A 23,957-nucleotide genomic window follows, 5' to 3' on the forward strand; every position below is an offset into this window, starting at 1 on the left:
CAACACCAGACTATCCGTGATCTTCCTGCCCTTTACAGTACATGCTTGGTCTTGGTGGATTATCTGGTCCAAAACCGGTCTTGTCCTTTCTGCTAGAAGCTTGCTGAATAATTTACAGTCACAGTTTAAAAGCGTAATCGGTCTCCAATTTTCCAAGAGAGTTTTATCCTTCCCTTTATGAACGAGTGTGACTAAACCCATTCTAAAACTTTCAGGCAGCTTATCTAATTCACTAAAATCTGTAAAAATTGAAAGTAAATCAGTAGCTAAAATATCCCAAAATGTCAGATAAAACTCAATCGGCAGGCCATCTAAACCAGGGGATTTTCCAGTTTTAAAACTCTTAAGACACTGACCCAACTCGGCTGTAGTAAAAGGTTGACTTAACATATCACTAGACTCAACAATCTTATCAATATATTCCAGGGTTTGCTCAATGACTCTTTCCTCCACATTTTTCTCCCCATACAGGTTTTCATAATATTCTTCAATCACTTTTATTATACCTTCAGTACTCACTACTTTTTCTCCAGCTCTGTTTCTTAGCTGAGAGACAGAGCCAGGTTTGTTCATAATTTTTTTGAAAAAGTATCTCGTACATTTTTCTCCCTCCTCTCTCGCTCTCTCTCTACTCCTTAGTATGACTCCCATACTTTTATCATTTGCTATTTTCTGCATTTCTTTTTTAACCTCTCTAATTTCTTCGTAGAAGTGTAAACCCCACCTATTTAAGAGATGGTACCTCTGTAACCTTTTCTGTAGTCCTCTCATACACCTGTCTTTTGCGGCCTTCTTTCTCTTTCCTGCTTGTTTAAAAAAGGACCGAGTCCTACACTTCACCATTTCCCACCATGAGACACGTGTTGCATAGAAATCCTGGAGAGTCTGCCATTCAGTATACCTCTCCTTATACTGTCTGAGCAGATCCTGATCCTCCAGTAGGGAGCAGTTTAACCTCCACACTCCTCTCCCCATTGTTATATCTAGTTCAAGGGAAATTTTAACAGTTAACATCAGATGGTCAGAAAAAAAGACGGGCATCAAAGTGGCCTCTACTGGTGAAAAGTCTCTAACAAAGATATAATCAATTCTAGAGGCCCTGTCACCGTTTCCACTATACCAAGTAAAACCCTCCTCCATTGGATGAACCGTTGGAAAACAATCTATCAATTTAAAGTCTCTGACTAAACCTTGTAGTAAAAGTGACGTCTTATCAATCTTCACATCTTGTGTGGCTCTTTTTCTATCTTTCCTGTTTAAAATACAGTTAAAATCCCCTCCAAACACTAAAGGCGCTTTTCCCAACAAGTGGGGTTGCAAAGCCTCTAAAAGATCATATCTTTCGTGTTTGTCATTTGGGCCATAAATGTTCAAGAGCTTAAATTCCTTTTCCATATAAATAAGGTTAACAACAAGTGCTCTTCCATCACTTACTACCGTACTTCCCTTCACCGACACCAGAGGGTTTTTCACCAATATGGCTACTCCATCATTTTTATTTTCATTTGATCCACTCCAGATGGACATTTGTGGCCACATATCCTGCCACTGACCATATGCTTTTAGGAAAGGTATAGCACATTCCTGTATTAAAATAACATCTGATGTTACACTATTCAAGAAGGATAGAACACTTTGGGCTCTTACTTTAGACCTAACACTCCTGACATTTATGGATGAGAAGGTCAGAGCCATGAAGATTAATACAGAACACAAGCTAGTCATTATGAAACTAAGGAAAGATTGTTCTCTTCAAAGGCTCAACCCAAACTTTGGGGGGGCATACTATCAATTTATTTCTTGTGAGTGTAACTCTTCCTTCACCTCTCCGGGTTCCGAAGGGGAGACCGCCACTCTATTCCCTTTTCGTACTCTAGGTGACGGCCTTTGTCGCAGAGCTGCATTTACCATCCGCTCCTTTGGCGTTGACTGCAGAACTATGTTAAGGAAGGAAACCTCATTTGGTGAGTCAGAGGGGAAGACCCTGGAGTCCTCCCCTGAGGAACTCCCTGAAGGTGTTTCATGCCTCCCTCTCTTTCCTGAAACAATTGTCCCAGAAGACAGTTCTGCTGCAGTCCTCTTTGCCACCTGTGAATCAGGAAGGCCAGGGGGGACAGGGGGGGCAGGGGGGGGCTGCCCTTGAGCATTTTCACTTTCACCACTTACTCCTTTCTGAACTCCACTCTCCTCCTGCCCTCTCTCCCCCTCCTCTGAGGGTTCTGGTTGGGCAGGTCTTCCATGCTCCTCCCCTTTTCCCTCCTCCTCCTGTTCCTCCCCTCCGTCTTCAGGTGCTGGGAACTGATTTAAAATATCTGTCCCAGCTGCATCAATCAAGACATCCTCGTTTACCATTGCAATCAGGTTTCCCTCATTAATCTGGTTTCCTTTTTTAAGTTTATTTGCAAAGGACCGCGGACAGTCCCTAAAGAGGTGACCTTCCCCTCCACACAAGTTACACTTACGGTCATTTTTACAATCAGCATACGTATGCCCTTTTTCTTTACATTTCCCACAGATGATTTCCTCGCATGCCTCTATCAAATGCCCATGCTCCCCACACCTCCGGCAGAGCTTTGGTTGGCCCTGGTAATGGATATAGCCTCTATTATCTCCCAAAACTATCATGGACGGGAGATGTTTTAAACCCCGGAACCCTTGGGGATCTTCCCATTGCTGTATTGGTACTTTCCATACACAATTCCATATTCCATCCACATCTCTCACCTTCCTCGGCTGACCCTTCACCGTACAATATCTCCCCAACCACACACAAATGTCTTGGGCATTCACCGTTTCATTAAACATTTTAACTATTACTGTTTTCATAGTATTGTCTGTCAGTTTCTCCACATTGAAAATTTCAAATTGTGGTCTCAAATTTTCGAATCTTCTCCAAAACTCTTCCAACAATTCGCTTGAGCTGAAACTTACATCAAAACCCCTGTTAAAAGGGAGGGTCAAAATGCAATTCAAGTCATTTGGTGAGAATCCCAACACCTGTTGAATCAATTTCCTGGAGAAATCCAGCCTGGACATCTTTGGTACTTCTCCAACATTCTCAATTAAACTGAAGCGCACACAGTGGTGCCTCCGCATACTGGCATACCCAGCCATTGCGGAGGCACCAAAGGTTTAGAAAAAACACCTGCTACAAACACACAACAGAAGATTAAAAAGGAAACGTTTTCAATACAAACAAATAATTTCTATAAAAAACCACGTACCTTTGCACTGCAATAAATAACCAAGGTTTCACCGCCCAGACACCCAAAGGAGAGGGTCGCAGTCCTAGCCTAAGACCAAGAATCAAGTGCGAAATGATAAGAACAGATTTTTTTTTTTTTTTTTCTTTTGGAAAAATTTTTATTGATACTCAGACATATAACAACATCATCATCATCTCATTTATTTTCATAAGCCCACCCCATTTAAAAGGATTACTTCTTTATTATCTCCCATCCCCTTTTAAAATACAACAGGAAGACAAATATTTAAACGTTTTTTCCTTTTTTTTTTTTTTTTTTTTTTCCCCCCATAGAGAATTTAAATTATTTAAAAAAAAACCCATCCCATCCCTTCACAGGCTTCCGGTGCTCAGAGGGGACTCTCCCCAACTTGCTCCTTCCACACCGACCTCTCCCGGAGAGCCAGGCTGTTGCTGCTTAGACCTTTCTATGTGCGAACCCGGCTCCTCCATCCGAATGGGCACAGAGGCGATTCTTCTTTGCGGCTGCTCTCTCAACTTAGTATTTCTGGCACAGATCTCTTTTACTGTTGCTGTTGCCATTCGGAGAGCAGCCACGGGGGGGATCTGCATGTGCTTGCTCACCAACAAGTTTCTGGAGGTCCAAATGGCGTCTTTTATAGCAGCAAGGGCGAGCCACTGCTTTTCAAAGCCTTTTCTTTGCGTTTTCACTCCTTGGCTCACCCCATAGAGGATTAGGTTTGCTGTCAGGACCTCCCTTGCTGGTAAGTACGGGAAATTTAAGGAGCCGGCCATGTCCCACAGGTCTATAGCAGCACTGCACTCCCAGAGTAGGTGCCTCACCGTCTCAGGCGCGCCACAACCCGGTCGGGGACACATTTCTGTTGTCGACATTCCTCTGGAGTGCATGACAGCCCTGACTGGGAGAATCTCATGAGCCACCATCCAGGACACATCCTGGAGCCTGTTAGAAAGGACGGGATGGTTTGTCAGACGCCACACTTCTATGGCCTCTCCAATAGGGAGGCCTCTGACTGGGACCACCTCTCCCCTCTCCTGCACAACTGAAATGAGAGAATGATGTTTTGTTAAAATGTCCAAACTCTGATCTTCCAATTTAAAGGAGGTTAAAAAGGATTTCAGCTCTACATAGGCTTCAGGAACATCAAAGGAGACGGGGACTCTAAGATCTACTGGCAGGATTTTCTTTTGTCTTAGGTAGCTACCTAACCAAAATCTAACCCATGCCTGTGACAGAGGATTACTATTAGGACTCGTAGCCTGTCTCATATGGCTACTTGTATAGAGGCTTCCCATGAATAAATACAGATCTGGGACTCCTTTGCCACCATCTTCCTTTAATTTCTTCATTATCCCTCTTTTAAGTCTCTCCCATTTGGAGTCCCATAGAAAGTAAAAGATGGCTCGTTCTAGTTTTAACAATACGTCCTTTGGTGGCAAGAAGACTGCGCTGACTAAAAGAAGCAAGGGTAAAATCACTGCCTTAATTACTAAAACCTTCCCTCCAAGAGTCAGCTTTCTCAGTCTCCATAGGCCTAATCGTTGATTCACTTTTCCTATCATTCCCGGCCAATTTGCCTTTCCTCCACCATCCTTATCAAATCTAACCCCTAAAATTTTTTGGTCGGTTTGTGTCACATTTATTCCAAGTCCAGTCAATTCTATAGTCTCCCATGGCCCGTAGAATTGTACCTGAGTCTTGCCCCTGTTGAGTCTAGAGGCCGAAGCCCTTCCGAACCAGTCCGTAACTTCAAAAGTCCTTCTCATCGAGGATATGTCTGTACACAGGATGCTAATATCATCCATGTACAGTACACACTTTGCCACCTGCCCCCCACTCCCAGGTATGTTCATCCCATTTATACTCTTATCTTTCCTCAAAATTTGTGCCAGGGGTTCAATACAAATAACATATAAAAGAGCGGACAGGGGACATCCCTGTCGTAAACCACAGTTCACCTGAACTGCATTCGTCAGGGTCCCATTCATGACAAATCTGCTCTTTATATCTGTGTACAACAACTTTACCCAGGATATAAGCCTTTCTGGGAAACCCATCTTCTGCAAAACTTTAAAAAGGTACCGGTGAGATATTCTATCGAAGGCTTTTTCAAAGTCTAAATTCAAAACAATCAGTCGCTTGTTTCTCTTTCGAGCAAAACAAATCGTGTCTCTAATCAACACCAGACTATCCGTGATCTTCCTGCCCTTTACAGTACATGCTTGGTCTTGGTGGATTATCTGGTCCAAAACCGGTCTTGTCCTTTCTGCTAGAAGCTTGCTGAATAATTTACAGTCACAGTTTAAAAGCGTAATCGGTCTCCAATTTTCCAAGAGAGTTTTATCCTTCCCTTTATGAACGAGTGTGACTAAACCCATTCTAAAACTTTCAGGCAGCTTATCTAATTCACTAAAATCTGTAAAAATTGAAAGTAAATCAGTAGCTAAAATATCCCAAAATGTCAGATAAAACTCAATCGGCAGGCCATCTAAACCAGGGGATTTTCCAGTTTTAAAACTCTTAAGACACTGACCCAACTCGGCTGTAGTAAAAGGTTGACTTAACATATCACTAGACTCAACAATCTTATCAATATATTCCAGGGTTTGCTCAATGACTCTTTCCTCCACATTTTTCTCCCCATACAGGTTTTCATAATATTCTTCAATCACTTTTATTATACCTTCAGTACTCACTACTTTTTCTCCAGCTCTGTTTCTTAGCTGAGAGACAGAGCCAGGTTTGTTCATAATTTTTTTGAAAAAGTATCTCGTACATTTTTCTCCCTCCTCTCTCGCTCTCTCTCTACTCCTTAGTATGACTCCCATACTTTTATCATTTGCTATTTTCTGCATTTCTTTTTTAACCTCTCTAATTTCTTCGTAGAAGTGTAAACCCCACCTATTTAAGAGATGGTACCTCTGTAACCTTTTCTGTAGTCCTCTCATACACCTGTCTTTTGCGGCCTTCTTTCTCTTTCCTGCTTGTTTAAAAAAGGACCGAGTCCTACACTTCACCATTTCCCACCATGAGACACGTGTTGCATAGAAATCCTGGAGAGTCTGCCATTCAGTATACCTCTCCTTATACTGTCTGAGCAGATCCTGATCCTCCAGTAGGGAGCAGTTTAACCTCCACACTCCTCTCCCCATTGTTATATCTAGTTCAAGGGAAATTTTAACAGTTAACATCAGATGGTCAGAAAAAAAGACGGGCATCAAAGTGGCCTCTACTGGTGAAAAGTCTCTAACAAAGATATAATCAATTCTAGAGGCCCTGTCACCGTTTCCACTATACCAAGTAAAACCCTCCTCCATTGGATGAACCGTTGGAAAACAATCTATCAATTTAAAGTCTCTGACTAAACCTTGTAGTAAAAGTGACGTCTTATCAATCTTCACATCTTGTGTGGCTCTTTTTCTATCTTTCCTGTTTAAAATACAGTTAAAATCCCCTCCAAACACTAAAGGCGCTTTTCCCAACAAGTGGGGTTGCAAAGCCTCTAAAAGATCATATCTTTCGTGTTTGTCATTTGGGCCATAAATGTTCAAGAGCTTAAATTCCTTTTCCATATAAATAAGGTTAACAACAAGTGCTCTTCCATCACTTACTACCGTACTTCCCTTCACCGACACCAGAGGGTTTTTCACCAATATGGCTACTCCATCATTTTTATTTTCATTTGATCCACTCCAGATGGACATTTGTGGCCACATATCCTGCCACTGACCATATGCTTTTAGGAAAGGTATAGCACATTCCTGTATTAAAATAACATCTGATGTTACACTATTCAAGAAGGATAGAACACTTTGGGCTCTTACTTTAGACCTAACACTCCTGACATTTATGGATGAGAAGGTCAGAGCCATGAAGATTAATACAGAACACAAGCTAGTCATTATGAAACTAAGGAAAGATTGTTCTCTTCAAAGGCTCAACCCAAACTTTGGGGGGGCATACCATCAATTTATTTCTTGTGAGTGTAACTCTTCCTTCACCTCTCCGGGTTCCGAAGGGGAGACCGCCACTCTATTCCCTTTTCGTACTCTAGGTGACGGCCTTTGTCGCAGAGCTGCATTTACCATCCGCTCCTTTGGCGTTGACTGCAGAACTATGTTAAGGAAGGAAACCTCATTTGGTGAGTCAGAGGGGAAGACCCTGGAGTCCTCCCCTGAGGAACTCCCTGAAGGTGTTTCATGCCTCCCTCTCTTTCCTGAAACAATTGTCCCAGAAGACAGTTCTGCTGCAGTCCTCTTTGCCACCTGTGAATCAGGAAGGCCAGGGGGGACAGGGGGGGCAGGGGGGGGGCTGCCCTTGAGCATTTTCACTTTCACCACTTACTCCTTTCTGAACTCCACTCTCCTCCTGCCCTCTCTCCCCCTCCTCTGAGGGTTCTGGTTGGGCAGGTCTTCCATGCTCCTCCCCTTTTCCCTCCTCCTCCTGTTCCTCCCCTCCGTCTTCAGGTGCTGGGAACTGATTTAAAATATCTGTCCCAGCTGCATCAATCAAGACATCCTCGTTTACCATTGCAATCAGGTTTCCCTCATTAATCTGGTTTCCTTTTTTAAGTTTATTTGCAAAGGACCGCGGACAGTCCCTAAAGAGGTGACCTTCCCCTCCACACAAGTTACACTTACGGTCATTTTTACAATCAGCATACGTATGCCCTTTTTCTTTACATTTCCCACAGATGATTTCCTCGCATGCCTCCATCAAATGCCCATGCTCCCCACACCTCCGGCAGAGCTTTGGTTGGCCCTGGTAATGGATATAGCCTCTATTATCTCCCAAAACTATCATGGACGGGAGATGTTTTAAACCCCGGAACCCTTGGGGATCTTCCCATTGCTGTATTGGTACTTTCCATACACAATTCCATATTCCATCCACATCTCTCACCTTCCTCGGCTGATCCTTCACCGTACAATATCTCCCCAACCACACACAAATGTCTTGGGCATTCACCGTTTCATTAAACATTTTAACTATTACTGTTTTCATAGTATTGTCTGTCAGTTTCTCCACATTGAAAATTTCAAATTGTGGTCTCAAATTTTCGAATCTTCTCCAAAACTCTTCCAACAATTCGCTTGAGCTGAAACTTACATCAAAACCCCTGTTAAAAGGGAGGGTCAAAATGCAATTCAAGTCATTTGGTGAAAATCCCAACACCTGTTGAATCAATTTCCTGGAGAAATCCAGCCTGGACATCTTTGGTACTTCTCCAACATTCTCAATTAAACTGAAGCGCACACAGTGGTGCCTCCGCATACTGGCATACCCAGCCATTGCGGAGGCACCAAAGGTTTAGAAAAAAACACCTGCTACAAACAGACAACAGAAGATTAAAAAGGAAACGTTTTCAATACAAACAAATAATTTCTATAAAAAACCACGTACCTTTGCGCTGCAATAGATAACCAAGGTTTCACCGCCCAGACACCCAAAGGAGAGGGTCGCAGTCCTAGCCTAAGACCAAGAATCAAGTGCGAAATGATAAGAACAGCTACTACACTTGATCTTAGCCAAAAGGCCAAAAGGCCGAGAAGCGAGAAGCGAGTAGCTGATAAGAACAGCTACTACACTTGATCTTAGCCAAAAGGCCGAGAAGCGATACCCACATATCGCGCGACAGAAACGACTCATTCTGCTTACTGCAACTCTAACTCATGGTTACAATGAAGAACACAGTCGCCTTCTAACAAATGGTAGAGGACAGGTCGATGTTTTACTGACGTTTTACCTCCGAAACATCACAATATAACTATGGTCGGCATGTTTCAGTTTTTAAACGGCGCCACATATATGACGACACTTTAGTTTCTGAAACGCCGGTCAGCGCATGCCGGTTAATGAGATTCAAAATCACGTGGTCGCCTGCAGTCCAATCAGCGGTCGTTGAGACGGAGCGTCTTCAATTCATTTTTATAACTTTCTTGGCGTTATAATTGTTTTCATAATATGATAATTACATACTGTTAAATTTTTAATGTTTCTCCTCCCGGTAACTGTATTCCTGTTATGTCTGGGCTTTCCCTAATTGCACAAGCCAACGGTTCTACATATAACATGTACAGTAAGACTGAGAGGGGGCGACCTTGGCACAGACCTCTCATTTGTCTTTCATCCCAGCTTTTTTGGGGGTGACTGGGTGGGGGGATATTGCTCACAGCAAATTCCTAAAAACTCCTATTGATCATTGTTGCTCCCATAGATACATTTCAGTTTACCAGTCATGAGGCTCCAAATTATACCAGGAGTGGGGTTTGAACCTACGAGAGCATGCGCTCATTGGAGCTTAAGTCCAACGCCTTAACCACTCGGCCACCCTGGTGCATATATATTGTGCATGCGTGTTCCTTTAGGAAACAGGAAGATTGGTAGGAGAAAGAAACGTATTAATCTTGTTTGTTAGGATCATAGCCATAAATGGAGGACTCTTATAAAGTCCATGGATTTTCATTCACACATATTACATGAGGTATCTACTCTTTACACACTAAGGATCCACACTACCAGGGCTACGGCACACAGCTGTTTTATAAATCATCAAAACCAATACTATCCTAAGATTTATTATATACAAAAATGATCTGTTCCAAAATGTTTTCATGTAATCCTGAAAACAGAAAAACAATCTTCTGCACTATTAACCATCCACAAATGGAAACAACAGACAATACAGGTGATTTTAGCTAAAAAGCCAAGAAAAAATTGTGTGGTGTTTTTTTTTTTCAAACGATGTAATTTACAGCCACAGAGGACAGAAAGCTGCAGTATGTAGAGAAAGAGAAGAGTTAAACCTATAATCAACATGAGTCCTTGTAGATGGCAGCCTCCGGTTTTTAAAGACTTCTATTGGTCTCTAGTGGACAACAGAGGTAACTGCAGGATTGGAGCCAGAATAGTGTAACTGCAGTTGAAAACGACATATTTTTTTGATTTCCCATAGAAAGTGTGTGTCCAGCCACGTGTCAGTCCAAGTGGCAGGATTTAGTAATTGTGGTAATAGTTAAATGTAAGTCATTGACAAATATTAAGTCGCAAGATTTGAGTCTGACTAACCTTGGAAGATTACACGAAGACAATGTCCAGATATGCAGACGCACGCATATATCTAGCGTATAAGAAATTTCTTTGCACAAACTGTTGAGTCAAATGCCATTTGTTTTTCACAGCTTCAGGGGGTGCACCGTTCCTAGAAATACTGCAATACCAGGTCGATGCGTGGAGTGGACGGAGCAAGCCCCTATTCCATCTCCCTGCTCCAAAAATCAATTTAATATATGGTCCCCGGGTAGGGGACGTATCAGATATTAAACTGATAAGAACAGATACTACACTTGATCTTAGCCAAAAGGCCGAGAAGCGATACCCACATATCGCACGACAGAAACGACTCATTCTGCTTACTGCAACTCTAACTCATGGTTACAATGAAGAACACAGTCGCCTTCTAACAAATGGTAGAGGACAGGTCGATGTTTTACTGACGTTTTACCTCCGAAACATCACAATATAACTATGGTCGGCATGTTTCAGTTTTTAAACGGCGCCACATATATGACGACACTTTAGTTTCTGAAACGCCGGTCAGCGCATGCCGGTTAATGAGATTCAAAATCACGTGGTCGCCTGCAGTCCAATCAGCGGTCGTTGAGACGGAGCGTCTTCAATTCATTTTTATAACTTTCTTGGCGTTATAATTGTTTTCATAATATGATAATTACATACTGTTAAATTTTTAATGTTTCTCCTCCCGGTAACTGTATTCCTGTTATGTCTGGGCTTTCCCTAATTGCACAAGCCAACGGTTCTACATATAACATGTACAGTAAGACTGAGAGGGGGCGACCTTGGCACAGACCTCTCATTTGTCTTTCATCCCAGCTTTTTTGGGGGTGACTGGGTGGGGGGATATTGCTCACAGCAAATTCCTAAAAACTCCTATTGATCATTGTTGCTCCCATAGATACATTTCAGTTTACCAGTCATGAGGCTCCAAATTATACCAGGAGTGGGGTTTGAACCTACGAGAGCATGCGCTCATTGGAGCTTAAGTCCAACGCCTTAACCACTCGGCCACCCTGGTGCATATATATTGTGCATGCGTGTTCCTTTAGGAAACAGGAAGATTGGTAGGAGAAAGAAAGGTATTAATCTTGTTTGTTAGGATCATAGCCATAAATGGAGGACTCTTATAAAGTCCATGGATTTTCATTCACACATATTACATGAGGTATCTACTCTTTACACACTAAGGATCCACACTACCAGGGCTACGGCACACAGCTGTTTTATAAATCATCAAAACCAATACTATCCTAAGATTTATTATATACAAAAATGATCTGTTCCAAAATGTTTTCATGTAATCCTGAAAACAGAAAAACAATCTTCTGCACTATTAACCATCCACAAATGGAAACAACAGACAATACAGGTGATTTTAGCTAAAAAGCCAAGAAAAAATTGTGTGGTGTTTTTTTTTTTCAAACGATGTAATTTACAGCCACAGAGGACAGAAAGCTGCAGTATGTAGAGAAAGAGAAGAGTTAAACCTATAATCAACATGAGTCCTTGTAGATGGCAGCCTCCGGTTTTTAAAGACTTCTATTGGTCTCTAGTGGACAACAGAGGTAACTGCAGGATTGGAGCCAGAATAGTGTAACTGCAGTTGAAAACGAGATATTTTTTTGATTTCCCATAGAAAGTGTGTGTCCAGCCACGTGTCAGTCCAAGTGGCAGGATTTAGTAATTGTGGTAATAGTTAAATGTAAGTCATTGACAAATATTAAGTCGCAAGATTTGAGTCTGACTAACCTTGGAAGATTACACGAAGACAATGTCCAGATATGCAGACGCACGCATATATCTAGCGTATAAGAAATTTCTTTGCACAAACTGTTGAGTCAAATGCCATTTGTTTTTCACAGCTTCAGGGGGTGCACCGTTCCTAGAAATACTGCAATACCAGGTCGATGCGTGGAGTGGACGGAGCAAGCCCCTATTCCATCTCCCTGCTCCAAAAATCAATTTAATATATGGTCCCCGGGTAGGGGACGTATCAGATATTAAACTGATAAGAACAGATACTACACTTGATCTTAGCCAAAAGGCCGAGAAGCGATACCCACATATCGCACGACAGAAACGACTCATTCTGCTTACTGCAACTCTAACTCATGGTTACAATGAAGAACACAGTCGCCTTCTAACAAATGGTAGAGGACAGGTCGATGTTTTACTGACGTTTTACCTCCGAAACATCACAATATAACTATGGTCGGCATGTTTCAGTTTTTAAACGGCGCCACATATATGACGACACTTTAGTTTCTGAAACGCCGGTCAGCGCATGCCGGTTAATGAGATTCAAAATCACGTGGTCGCCTGCAGTCCAATCAGCGGTCGTTGAGACGGAGCGTCTTCAATTCATTTTTATAACTTTCTTGGCGTTATAATTGTTTTCATAATATGATAATTACATACTGTTAAATTTTTAATGTTTCTCCTCCCGGTAACTGTATTCCTGTTATGTCTGGGCTTTCCCTAATTGCACAAGCCAACGGTTCTACATATAACATGTACAGTAAGACTGAGAGGGGGCGACCTTGGCACAGACCTCTCATTTGTCTTTCATCCCAGCTTTTTTGGGGGTGACTGGGTGGGGGGATATTGCTCACAGCAAATTCCTAAAAACTCCTATTGATCATTGTTGCTCCCATAGATACATTTCAGTTTACCAGTCATGAGGCTCCAAATTATACCAGGAGTGGGGTTTGAACCTACGAGAGCATGCGCTCATTGGAGCTTAAGTCCAACGCCTTAACCACTCGGCCACCCTGGTGCATATATATTGTGCATGCGTGTTCCTTTAGGAAACAGGAAGATTGGTAGGAGAAAGAAAGGTATTAATCTTGTTTGTTAGGATCATAGCCATAAATGGAGGACTCTTATAAAGTCCATGGATTTTCATTCACACATATTACATGAGGTATCTACTCTTTACACACTAAGGATCCACACTACCAGGGCTACGGCACACAGCTGTTTTATAAATCATCAAAACCAATACTATCCTAAGATTTATTATATACAAAAATGATCTGTTCCAAAATGTTTTCATGTAATCCTGAAAACAGAAAAACAATCTTCTGCACTATTAACCATCCACAAATGGAAACAACAGACAATACAGGTGATTTTAGCTAAAAAGCCAAGAAAAAATTGTGTGGTGTTTTTTTTTTTCAAACGATGTAATTTACAGCCACAGAGGACAGAAAGCTGCAGTATGTAGAGAAAGAGAAGAGTTAAACCTATAATCAACATGAGTCCTTGTAGATGGCAGCCTCCGGTTTTTAAAGACTTCTATTGGTCTCTAGTGGACAACAGAGGTAACTGCAGGATTGGAGCCAGAATAGTGTAACTGCAGTTGAAAACGACATATTTTTTTGATTTCCCATAGAAAGTGTGTGTCCAGCCACGTGTCAGTCCAAGTGGCAGGATTTAGTAATTGTGGTAATAGTTAAATGTAAGTCATTGACAAATATTAAGTCGCAAGATTTCAGTCTGACTAACCTTGGAAGATTACACGAAGACAATGTCCAGATATGCAGACGCACGCATATATCTAGCGTATAAGAAATTTCTTTGCACAAACTGTTGAGTCAAATGCCATTTGTTTTTCACAGCTTCAGGGGGTGCACCGTTCCTAGAAATACTGCAATACCAGGTCGATGCGTGGAGTGGACGGAGCAAGCCCCTATTCCATCTCCCTGCTCCAAAAATCAATTTAATATATGGTCCCCGGGTAGGGGACGTATCAGATATTAAACTGATAAGAACAGATACTACACTTGATCTTAGCCAAAAGGCCGAGAAGCGATACCCACATATCGCACGACAGAAACGACTCATTCTGCTTACTGCAACTCTAACTCATGGTTACAATGAAGAACACAGTCGCCTTCTAACAAATGGTAGAGGACAGGTCGATGTTTTACTGACGTTTTACCTCCGAAACATCACAATATAACTATGGTCGGCATGTTTCAGTTTTTAAACGGCGCCACATATATGACGACACTTTAGTTTCTGAAACGCCGGTCAGCGCATGCCGGTTAATGAGATTCAAAATCACGTGGTCGCCTGCAGTCCAATCAGCGGTCGTTGAGACGGAGCGTCTTCAATTCATTTTTATAACTTTCTTGGCGTTATAATTGTTTTCATAATATGATAATTACATACTGTTAAATTTTTAATGTTTCTCCTCCCGGTAACTGTATTCCTGTTATGTCTGGGCTTTCCCTAATTGCACAAGCCAACGCTTCTACATATAACATGTACAGTAAGACTGAGAGGGGGCGACCTTGGCACAGACCTCTCATTTGTCTTTCATCCCAGCTTTTTTGGGGGTGACTGGGTGGGGGGATATTGCTCACAGCAAATTCCTAAAAACTCCTATTGATCATTGTTGCTCCCATAGATACATTTCAGTTTACCAGTCATGAGGCTCCAAATTATACCAGGAGTGGGGTTTGAACCTACGAGAGCATGCGCTCATTGGAGCTTAAGTCCAACGCCTTAACCACTCGGCCATAGGGTTTACAGGGATGGAGGACTCAAATGAGAAAATATCCAGCGAGCAGCAGTTTTTGGTGCAATGTTTCAAAACAAGCTATGCAGAAGAGCATGTTTGGGAGCACCGTACATCTGACTTTGAAGCAGATGGGCTACAGCAACAGAAGGCCAAAATGAGAGCCACACTAACAGCTACAACAACTTTTTCAAGAATATTATTTTATGACAGACTTGAGAATGAATGATGAATATGAATCGGAAACAACAATGAACAACAATGTGAAACTGCTCATGAATCATTTAATCTATGAGTGAAAGTAGTTTTCTTTAATCTCCTCCTCCTTTAGTTTGCCTCTCCTCTTTATAAGCTCCAGCTCTCTTCTCCTACTCACATCTCTAAACAGTAAAGATCATTTACACCTCACACTGACAACATGCTGTGGACCTTCTGCACTCTCATCACTGCTCTAACATGTAAGATCTTCTTATTCCATTTTTTAGTCCATATTTAGAGCTAAACTTTAAACTTCTATTTTTTCTGTGTTTCCTGGCAGATGTTGATGCAGTGATTGTGTTGACCCAAACACCTGCTGTCCACACAGTTTCTCCAGGTCAAGAAGTTGTTCTCAACTGTAACATAGAGAGAGATGATGGGAATTCTGTTAGATGGTATAAACAAGTTCCTGGAACGGTTCCTCAGTATGTTCTAAGATTTTATCATTCTAGCAGCTCACCCAGCTTTGGAACAGGATTCTCCTCAGACAGATTCAACTCTAAGTCCTCATCAAACATTGATTACCAGTTCATTATCAAGCGAGCAGAGACAGGAGACTCTGCAGTGTATTACTGTCAGACATGGGATGACTCTGCCAGTGCAGCTGTACCACAGTGATTTAGACAGTGACAAAAACCTCCTCATTAGTACTTCTGCTTTTTTAGAAACTTTCACATGCAAAAAAAAAAAAGACCCATAAAAGAAACCCTGTAATGTGCTATTAAACACTAAATCCTCCATTTTTAAATCCTTTTTAATCTTCATTATTAAAGGCATAAAGAGGAAAGCACTGAAATATGTACATCTCATTTACTCACATCAGATCACATAAACCAAACTATCCAACATATAGTATTATATGTTGCTGCAAGCTATTCTTAATAACAGAAATTTTATAGATACTACTCACAGGTCTAACTGTCCAACAGCAGTTTAACTTATCATTTAAAAAAAAGTGTAGTTAACATGCAGTTTAAAAAATATATATAAAGCTATACTGAAGCTAGTTTAGAGCTTCTACACCATCTTCATTTACATTTAGTTTTGATTATTCAGAAACATATTTTTAAGGCAGAAGGAAAATATAGAAGTGTGAGGATAAGGACACTAGTGATAAATGTTTGATTCTTTTACAACCATTTTTAAGAACACGGTGTGATTTATTGTAGCTATTGTATTATTATGGTATATATTTTTCTATCATTTGTAAAAATGATGACGATCAAACTGACTGACATAATACTCATGGGAAGGAAATATACAGTATTTACTCAGTGTCTTTTCTGCACACTGCAATTCTGTCAAGAATACTTGAATGTGTTTTAAGTATTTTACTATTGGGTGGCTGTAGCTCAGGTGGCAGAGCAGGTCAGCCACTAATCAGATGGTTGGTGGTTTGATCCCAGGCTGCCTCCTGGCTGCATGCCAAATATCCTTGGGCAAGATACTAACCCCATGTTTGCCTACTGGTGGTGGTCAGAGGGCCCGGTGGCGCCAGTGTCCGCCTCTGTCAGTGCGTCCCAGGGCAGCTGTGGCTACAATGTAGCTTGCTATCGCCAGTGTGTGAATGACTGAATGTAGTGTGAAGCGCTTTGGGGTCCTTAGGGACTAGAAAAGCGCTATACAAATGCAGGCCATTTACTTGTTTAAATGATTAGCACTAGTGCTCATAAACCACAACGTAATGATCTGTGAATGTGCTTGAAAGCGATTGTTTACAGTACACAGCAGTTATGTTAAAAATATGCTTCTCTGTTATCCGAAATAGAAATACAAAAACTAAAAGTTTTTTTATTTGCAAAAACTAACAGATCGAAAAAATACATTCCCCAAACAAACAAAACAAACTTTGTTGTTGATGACTGATGAATAAAAATAACAAAAAAGAATGCAGTACAGTAGAATTGTATTGCATGGGATCATTTTACAAATAAACTAATGGCAACAAATAACTAAAGCACAATAAACAAACATTGAGCTTATTTGAAATTCATCCATCCATCCATCCATTTGCTTCCGCTTATCCTTTTCAGGGTCGCGGGGGGCGCTGGAGCCTATCTCAGCTGTCATAGGGCGAGAGGCAGGGTACACCCTGCACAGCATCAGGAAAAAGGAGCACGAGAAGCTTGAGAAATACCAAAGGCTCAGAGAAGAGCTCGAGAAGATGTGGAGGGTTAAGGTAACAGTGGTCCCAGTGGTAATTGGAACACTCGGTTTGGTGACTCCCAAGCTAGGTGAGCGGCTCCAGCAGATCCCAGGAACAACATCAGAGATCTCTGTCCAGAAGAGCGCAGCCCTAAGAACATAAATAAACATAAATCAGAATAAATTTGATAGTATTGACATTATATAAATTAGAGATGGACCAATCCGATATTACGTATCGGTATCGGTCCGATACTGACCTAAATTACTGGATCGGATATCGGAGAAAAATAAAAAATGTAATCCGATCCATTAAATATCACGAAATCACCTCGCAAAACTTGCAACATGCCGTAACTCACCTCAGAACGTTAGCACGTCGGAGCAGTATGCATCACGTGATATAGCGGCTGTGGCATGCGGGACCTGTCGGTGGTCTGGATAGCATTTGGAGCTTCGCTAGCAACCTGGCATTTCATCTCCGACAAAGTTATCCCCGAGAGAAGTAAAGCAAGTGTGTAAGTCCATCTCTGAATGTTTGTAAAGCATTCCTGCGTTAAGCTTAATAAGCGACTGCCTCTTCTTGCTAACAAATGCACAAAAAAACCCCAAAAAGAAATCTTTCTACCTTCTGCAAAGTTCATCGCCCCAGAAAGACAAGTCAAAACAAGTAAAAAAAAAATAAAAATGTAACAGCCTCCCGATTATGACCAATATATCATTTACGTCACTGATACATCCGTAACTGAAATTAACTCAGAACAATTTGTTTATTTTTTTAAATGGTCATTCAGAATCAGAAGATTATTTACGGTGATGTTTTTGGTGGGAGTGAAACAACAATCTACTGATAAAACCAATAAAAATAAGATATGATAATAAGAAATAACCACTGTTGGAAGCCTTATTTACTCTTATCGCCTTAATCATGTGCAGTAATTAAAGTTGAAATGAGAAACTTTGCATTTGAAAGATGCTCTTCTACTGGGCACTCAAAATGCTTTCTTACAACAAGCATCATTCATCCACACCTTCATACATAATGTGCGCACATTTTAAATATAAATTAATATTACTGTAGCAGTATTTTTTTTTTTTAAAAAAAAGATAAAATGGCCACATTTAAGAAGGCAGGACCTGCAGTTATTGTCCTTTTCCAGACATTTATCTGGCACTTACTTTGGGGTTTTCTGCAGCTCATCCTCGGGGCCCTCCAGACACAGAGACAGCAGGTCGTAACCCAGGATCTTCTGGGCTATGGTGAACATTTCTTTAATGTTGGGGTATTTCAAAAGTCCTCTGCCCATGCCCACAAACTGGCTGCCCTGACTGGGGAAGAGGAGCACGGAGCAGCCGCTGCTTTTGGGTGAGGCGCCGCGGCTGGCTCGCTGTTCGGGGGAAAAGCGGGGGCTTCAGCCGGAGGAGGGTAATCTCCAGCCGTGGAACCGGGCTTGTTGGTGGACAGCGTCCTGCTCAGAGAGACCAGCGACCTGACCTTCCCTCTGGAAGATGCCGCCATCCTGACTGCCACTGATGCCAACATGAGCTGTTCCTCATCCAACGACGTGTCTGCAGATGAAATAAGACGCACAGCCCGCCCGGACAAACTGTAATCACCAAAAGAGTCAACTCAATTCTGACATCTGCTCGGCATGACACCTCACAGGGAGACGAAAACAACCGCCAGAGGAAAGAAAAGAACAAAATCTTCAGCGAAGGAAGATGATATCTCCAATAAAACTATTTTTGAAGCCATTATGGGACTTGACAAAAAATTTGAAGCACAACTGGAGGATATCAAGGAACAAAACAGACAAAGTGCAGCTATGGTTGCCAGCTTGGCTAAGGCTGTAGAGTTTAACGCTGCAGAGATAGCTGATTGCAAACTGAAAGTTGTTAAACTGGCAAATGCGAATGAACTGCTGCTTAAAGAAAACGAAGACTTGAAAAGAAGAGTGAGAGAACAAGAGCGCTACCGAATGAGGTGGTGCCTAAAACTGAAAGGGGTGAAGGAAGACAAAGACGAAAACATTAGAGTGAAGGTTTTGCAAACGCTTCAGAAGATTGCCCCTGACTTGAACTTAGAAGAGGCTGTTGATATTGTCCACCGCTTAGGGAAACAAGTTGATGGCAGAAACAGAAACATCATTATTCTATTCACACAGAGGCGAATTAAAGAAGAATTGTGGAGGCGCACCAAAGATTCTTCAACCTGCAAGCAAGAAGGCATCAGCTTCGCAGAGATGTTGCTGCAGGAGGACATACAAGATCGACAGCGCCTATGGCCTCTGGTGGAGGAAGAAAGACGTGCAAAACTACAAATATCTGTAGTTTCCACTCCGTATATTTTCAAAACAAACTCGTTACTTTGGGTTTAACGCATTTGGGGGAAGTTAATATTTCACGTCACTGCAGGCCTTCAAACAATGAGATTTGAGCCTAAACAGTGAAAGGCAGTCGCGTTTTAATCAGTAGAGGATGTCGCATAAAAAGAGATGAAAGAACAAACCATGTACTGTAGTGTTGATTTATTTATTTTTAGCACAACACCAGAACAACCCCACGTGCCCATAATTTGCGGTACTTCAGAAAAAAAGGAGTGAACATAAAAGGGAGTAAAATGTTGTGTCAGGTAATTTCAAATGCAGCATTTCTATCACCTCAACAAACACTAACTGTGTTACAGTGTGTTGCTATCTAAAGCTCTACTTGCTGTATTTCACAGGAAGAGAAAGAATGAGAGCTAACTTCACTCAGAGATATAGAAAGAAAGAGAAAGAAACCAGGCTGTATTTAAAGGTAAGGACTGCTTAGTGATATTTGATCAAATGTAGTTGTATTTTCACAGGGACATAAAGTGCTTGTCTTACTCCCTTCTTCTAGCTCGAAATTACTTGCCAAGTGGTAAGGACCGTTCATGGTCACACGGTGAGAACATTGGTGTTGACTATGAAGAGATAGGGTCAGACAGGGGAGGGGCCAGTCAGATTTATCAACTCAACCTCCTTAAAGCATGGAGAGAGGCTGAAACCAATCTCTGGTGAGCCCGGTTAAGGAAAGAGATGAGTTGGTGCCTGAGATGCCAAATTCCAACATCCTCATTCCCGCCATTGAGATAACACTCTCACACAGGCCCAGAGAGCAGATGTTGCTGCATTGCAGATGTGTTATACCCCCTGCCCAGCCGAATGACTCTCAAAACGAAAATTTTGCAGAAAATCAATGTGATCGCTTGAATCACTGGAATTATCATCTCGATATCTCTTGTCCTTCTTTCATTTCAGACGTCTTGAAAACAAGTTTTAACAAAGTCCTGGAGAAGTGCCCAATGCTGGAGGACCTCCTGCTTTACCCCTGGCTCAGATAAACTCCTCTCTGACACAAACACACACGCATACTGAATTCACATCTTGCCATACAAATGTGATACAGTAACCAACTTTCTTTCTTTCAGAAAGAAAGAAAATTGGGAGATTCAAAAATTTCCTCACAGTAATGTTTGCATCAGTCTATCAGACGAATCCCCTCCAAGTCCAATATTTACATCAGTTACAGTGATAATGCTTGGTGTCTACTTTCAGCCACCGCAGTAGAATGCCAGGAATGAATCTCATTGAAATTGTAGTTGCATTTGCTATTTCATTTAATTGTCATGGATGATACACAGATAACCCAACAGCAAACAGAGGAAAACAATGGGCTTAAATACACAGAGGGATAAATGAGGGAATAAGACACAGGATGAGAGCACAGCTGCGAGAAATCACAAACAACAAGACCATGGGGAAGGAAAACTGAAAACACTAACATAGTCTAAGGAGCTTAGAAAGAAAACGTCTGGACTTCTTTAAGTTGCTTGAAGATGTTCAAGCAAAGTTTAAGTTCTTTTCATCCGAGAAGGTGAAACATCTTCAAGCAACTTCAAGTCCAGACGCTTTCTTTCCAAACTCCTTAGACTACGATGACCTAGATGACTGAGAACCTTCACAGACATGAAAACACTAACACAGCACACATGACTATCAAAGTAAAACAGCAAACAAGAGACTTTTACAAAGACACAGAGTTGACACAGAGACATGACTGACTGGGGAGAAATTGGGGAACATGGAAACAAGAGTGACTAGACATGACACGTGGGACACAGGGGCAAGGCAAAGTAACAGAAACCTAAAGCCTAAGAATATAACACAAGAAGAAAACAATAAAGAGAACCAAAAACATACATAAGAATAATCAATGAATATAAATGAACAAACACAAAACACTGGGTCACAGACTCACTACCATGACAGTTAAATGTACATAATAAATACTTTAAATCAGATGACAATGTAGCTGACACTGTGTTTATTATAATGTGTGTGGTCAACCACAAATCTTCATACTGTCATCCATAGATGAGGTCTTTATACAAATGATGAAAGATAATGAAAGAAACTGTTTAATTGATATGAAATGATTGAATTATAAGAAATATTATGGCTTTGTCTGCCAGTGTTTTTCTGTAAACTACTTTGAACTACTGGCAGTCAGTGAAGTCACTGAAAGGCAAGATTCTATGTTGTGTTGCCGTAGTTTCCAGAGTTTACTTATAAAGCTCACTTACAGGATTCAGTTAGAAAAGTCAAGCATTTGAAGGGTGCACATTTGAAGGAATATTAACTCAATCTTAGCTCATTACGGTTTACATTTTCGATTTTAAAGGGTCTCCGAAATTACAATGAAAAAGGAAACAAGAAAAATTGCCACTCCAGCCGATAAGAAAGATTCGGGAGATCAAGGTAAGTAAAATAATAAAATCAAATCCTGGTAAAATCCAAATCCTAGAAATGTTGACACTGTGTGAATCATTTTTGGAGCAATTGAATCATATGTTTAATTGAAAATAGCTTTAATACAAGATGTCTAATCAAAGAAAGGTTACCGGTCTTTTGGTAAAATAATGTAATAAGTTTATTCTTGGACTCAACAGTAAAAACAGACCAACAAGTGCCATCAAGATCTAAGACTTAGTAAACCTAGTATCAACTCGCACTGATCAGTTATTTTTTTCATCCCAAGATTAAACTTGTGATCATTTAAGCAAAAGCAATTTCAAATTCTTTGCCATCAAACTGCTTCCAGTCTTGATGTCGGGGACTCTTTTTCACCACTGTGTTGTTGTCGTTTATAGATTGTAAGAGCAGGACTGCTAAAAGAAAGGCCAGTCCTGAAAAGAAGACCCCAATGAAAAGGAGGAGGGTCGCTGAGCAGGCTGGTCCTTCCACCAGCTCAGATGTGGTCAAAGGAGTGAAGCGCAAGGTTGTGCAAGATGAAGAGGACACAACAAAGAGAGCAAAGAGGGCTAAACTTCTTGACCATATGAGCGGTGACAAGGAGCAAGCATCCTCCTCGTTGGACTCTGGTAAAGGTAGGCTAATTAGTTGAATAAGGGGGTAGATTAAGTGTGGTTGCTAGGTTTAAGATATTGGTGTTTAGTGTTTGTGTCTATCATCCAGTGAGCTGATATGCTTTTGGTGTTTTCCACATCTCCAGACTTGAACAACAAACAGGTGTGCGCAAAAAATGGCAAAAGAAAGGCCACGGGAGACGACAGAGAGTCACCCAAGAAAAAAAAAAGGAATGTGGACCAGGACAAAAAATCAGTGGCAGACCAAAAACGTAAGTAGCAAGCAGCTTGGGTTTTATATTCAGGGGAAGGGCAAAAGGAACATTTAGGCTACAGAGGAGAGTAATTTGTGTCACAGCTGTAATAAAACAAGATTTGCTGTTTTGTCTGTTCAGGTGAATTCCAAGCCAGATATGTGGAGGAGCACCAGCTCGGAGAAGGAGGCTGCGGAGCAGTGTTTTCTGGCTACCGGATAGAAGATCGTTTTCCAGTAAGTGTTCAGATGATGGTAGTAAGACAGGCAGTAACGCAGATAATGGATAATATCGTAAACTGAGACGTCTGCTGTGTTTCCACCTTTCATTATGTCATACTGAGGAAATGCTCACCAATGCTCTGTGTCTTCTAGGTTGCCATCAAACACATTCCCAAAAATAAAGTCTACTGCAAAGTGGCGGTAAGCGTCCAACACTTGAATTAGTTTTACATTACTGGATTGAATGCGGCGTTCCTCATCATCCACTTTGTTGTAATATTTCAGGATGAAAGCGGGAAGATGCTCTCGGTGGAAGTGGCCATTATGGTTAAACTTGCAGGTGAAGCAGAAGGGTCAGTGGGAATATCAGCACCTGTGTCCTTGCTGGAGTGGTTCGACCTTGGCACAGAGCTGATCCTGGTGCTGGAGAGACCTGTCCCCGCTGTGGACCTGCAAAAATACAAAGCAGAATATGGAAGAACCTTACCAGAGGACAAGGCCAAGGTAGGTTGACTGGGAGAGCCTTAGACTGTACAGCATTCAATCAAGGCAGAAAAGCATTAACTCATTATTGTGTTTTTCATCTTTTCCAGGTCATTCTGAAGCAACTAGTTGATGCTGTAAAGGAACTTGAGGATAAACACATCTTTCATCGGGACATCAAGGGAGAAAACATTCTGATTGAGACCGGCTCCGATGTGCCTCGAGTTCGCATCATTGACTTTGGACTGAGCTGCTTTGTTAAACAGCGATCTCTGTATCGCGTCTTCTATGGTAACATATTCTGCTCCTGCTTTTCACAGATGTAGCAATTTGTGTCTTTTGTTTTAGAAGAAATTGTAATTGTGTCTGTTTGTT

The 23,957-nt window shown here is 41.4% G+C and overlaps 1 protein-coding gene across 1 annotated transcript in view; it reads left to right on the plus strand.

The window, feature by feature from the left end:
- LOC309689234 (serine/threonine-protein kinase pim-1-like) overlaps positions 1-23,957 on the plus strand; it is a 37,801-nt gene that overhangs the window by 13,467 nt on the left and 377 nt on the right. Inside the window, exons 2-8 of the mRNA XM_082505515.1 lie at positions 21,940-22,016; positions 22,409-22,645; positions 22,771-22,896; positions 23,020-23,114; positions 23,253-23,300; positions 23,385-23,603; positions 23,693-23,873. Coding sequence (XP_082361641.1) covers positions 21,940-22,016; positions 22,409-22,645; positions 22,771-22,896; positions 23,020-23,114; positions 23,253-23,300; positions 23,385-23,603; positions 23,693-23,873 — 983 coding nt within the window. The remainder of the gene's footprint in view (positions 1-21,939; positions 22,017-22,408; positions 22,646-22,770; positions 22,897-23,019; positions 23,115-23,252; positions 23,301-23,384; positions 23,604-23,692; positions 23,874-23,957) is intronic.

The sequence above is a fragment of the Aulonocara stuartgranti genome (genome assembly GCF_965226115.1).
Source record: "Aulonocara stuartgranti genome assembly, chromosome: 15".
Lineage (NCBI taxonomy): Eukaryota > Metazoa > Chordata > Actinopteri > Cichliformes > Cichlidae > Aulonocara > Aulonocara stuartgranti.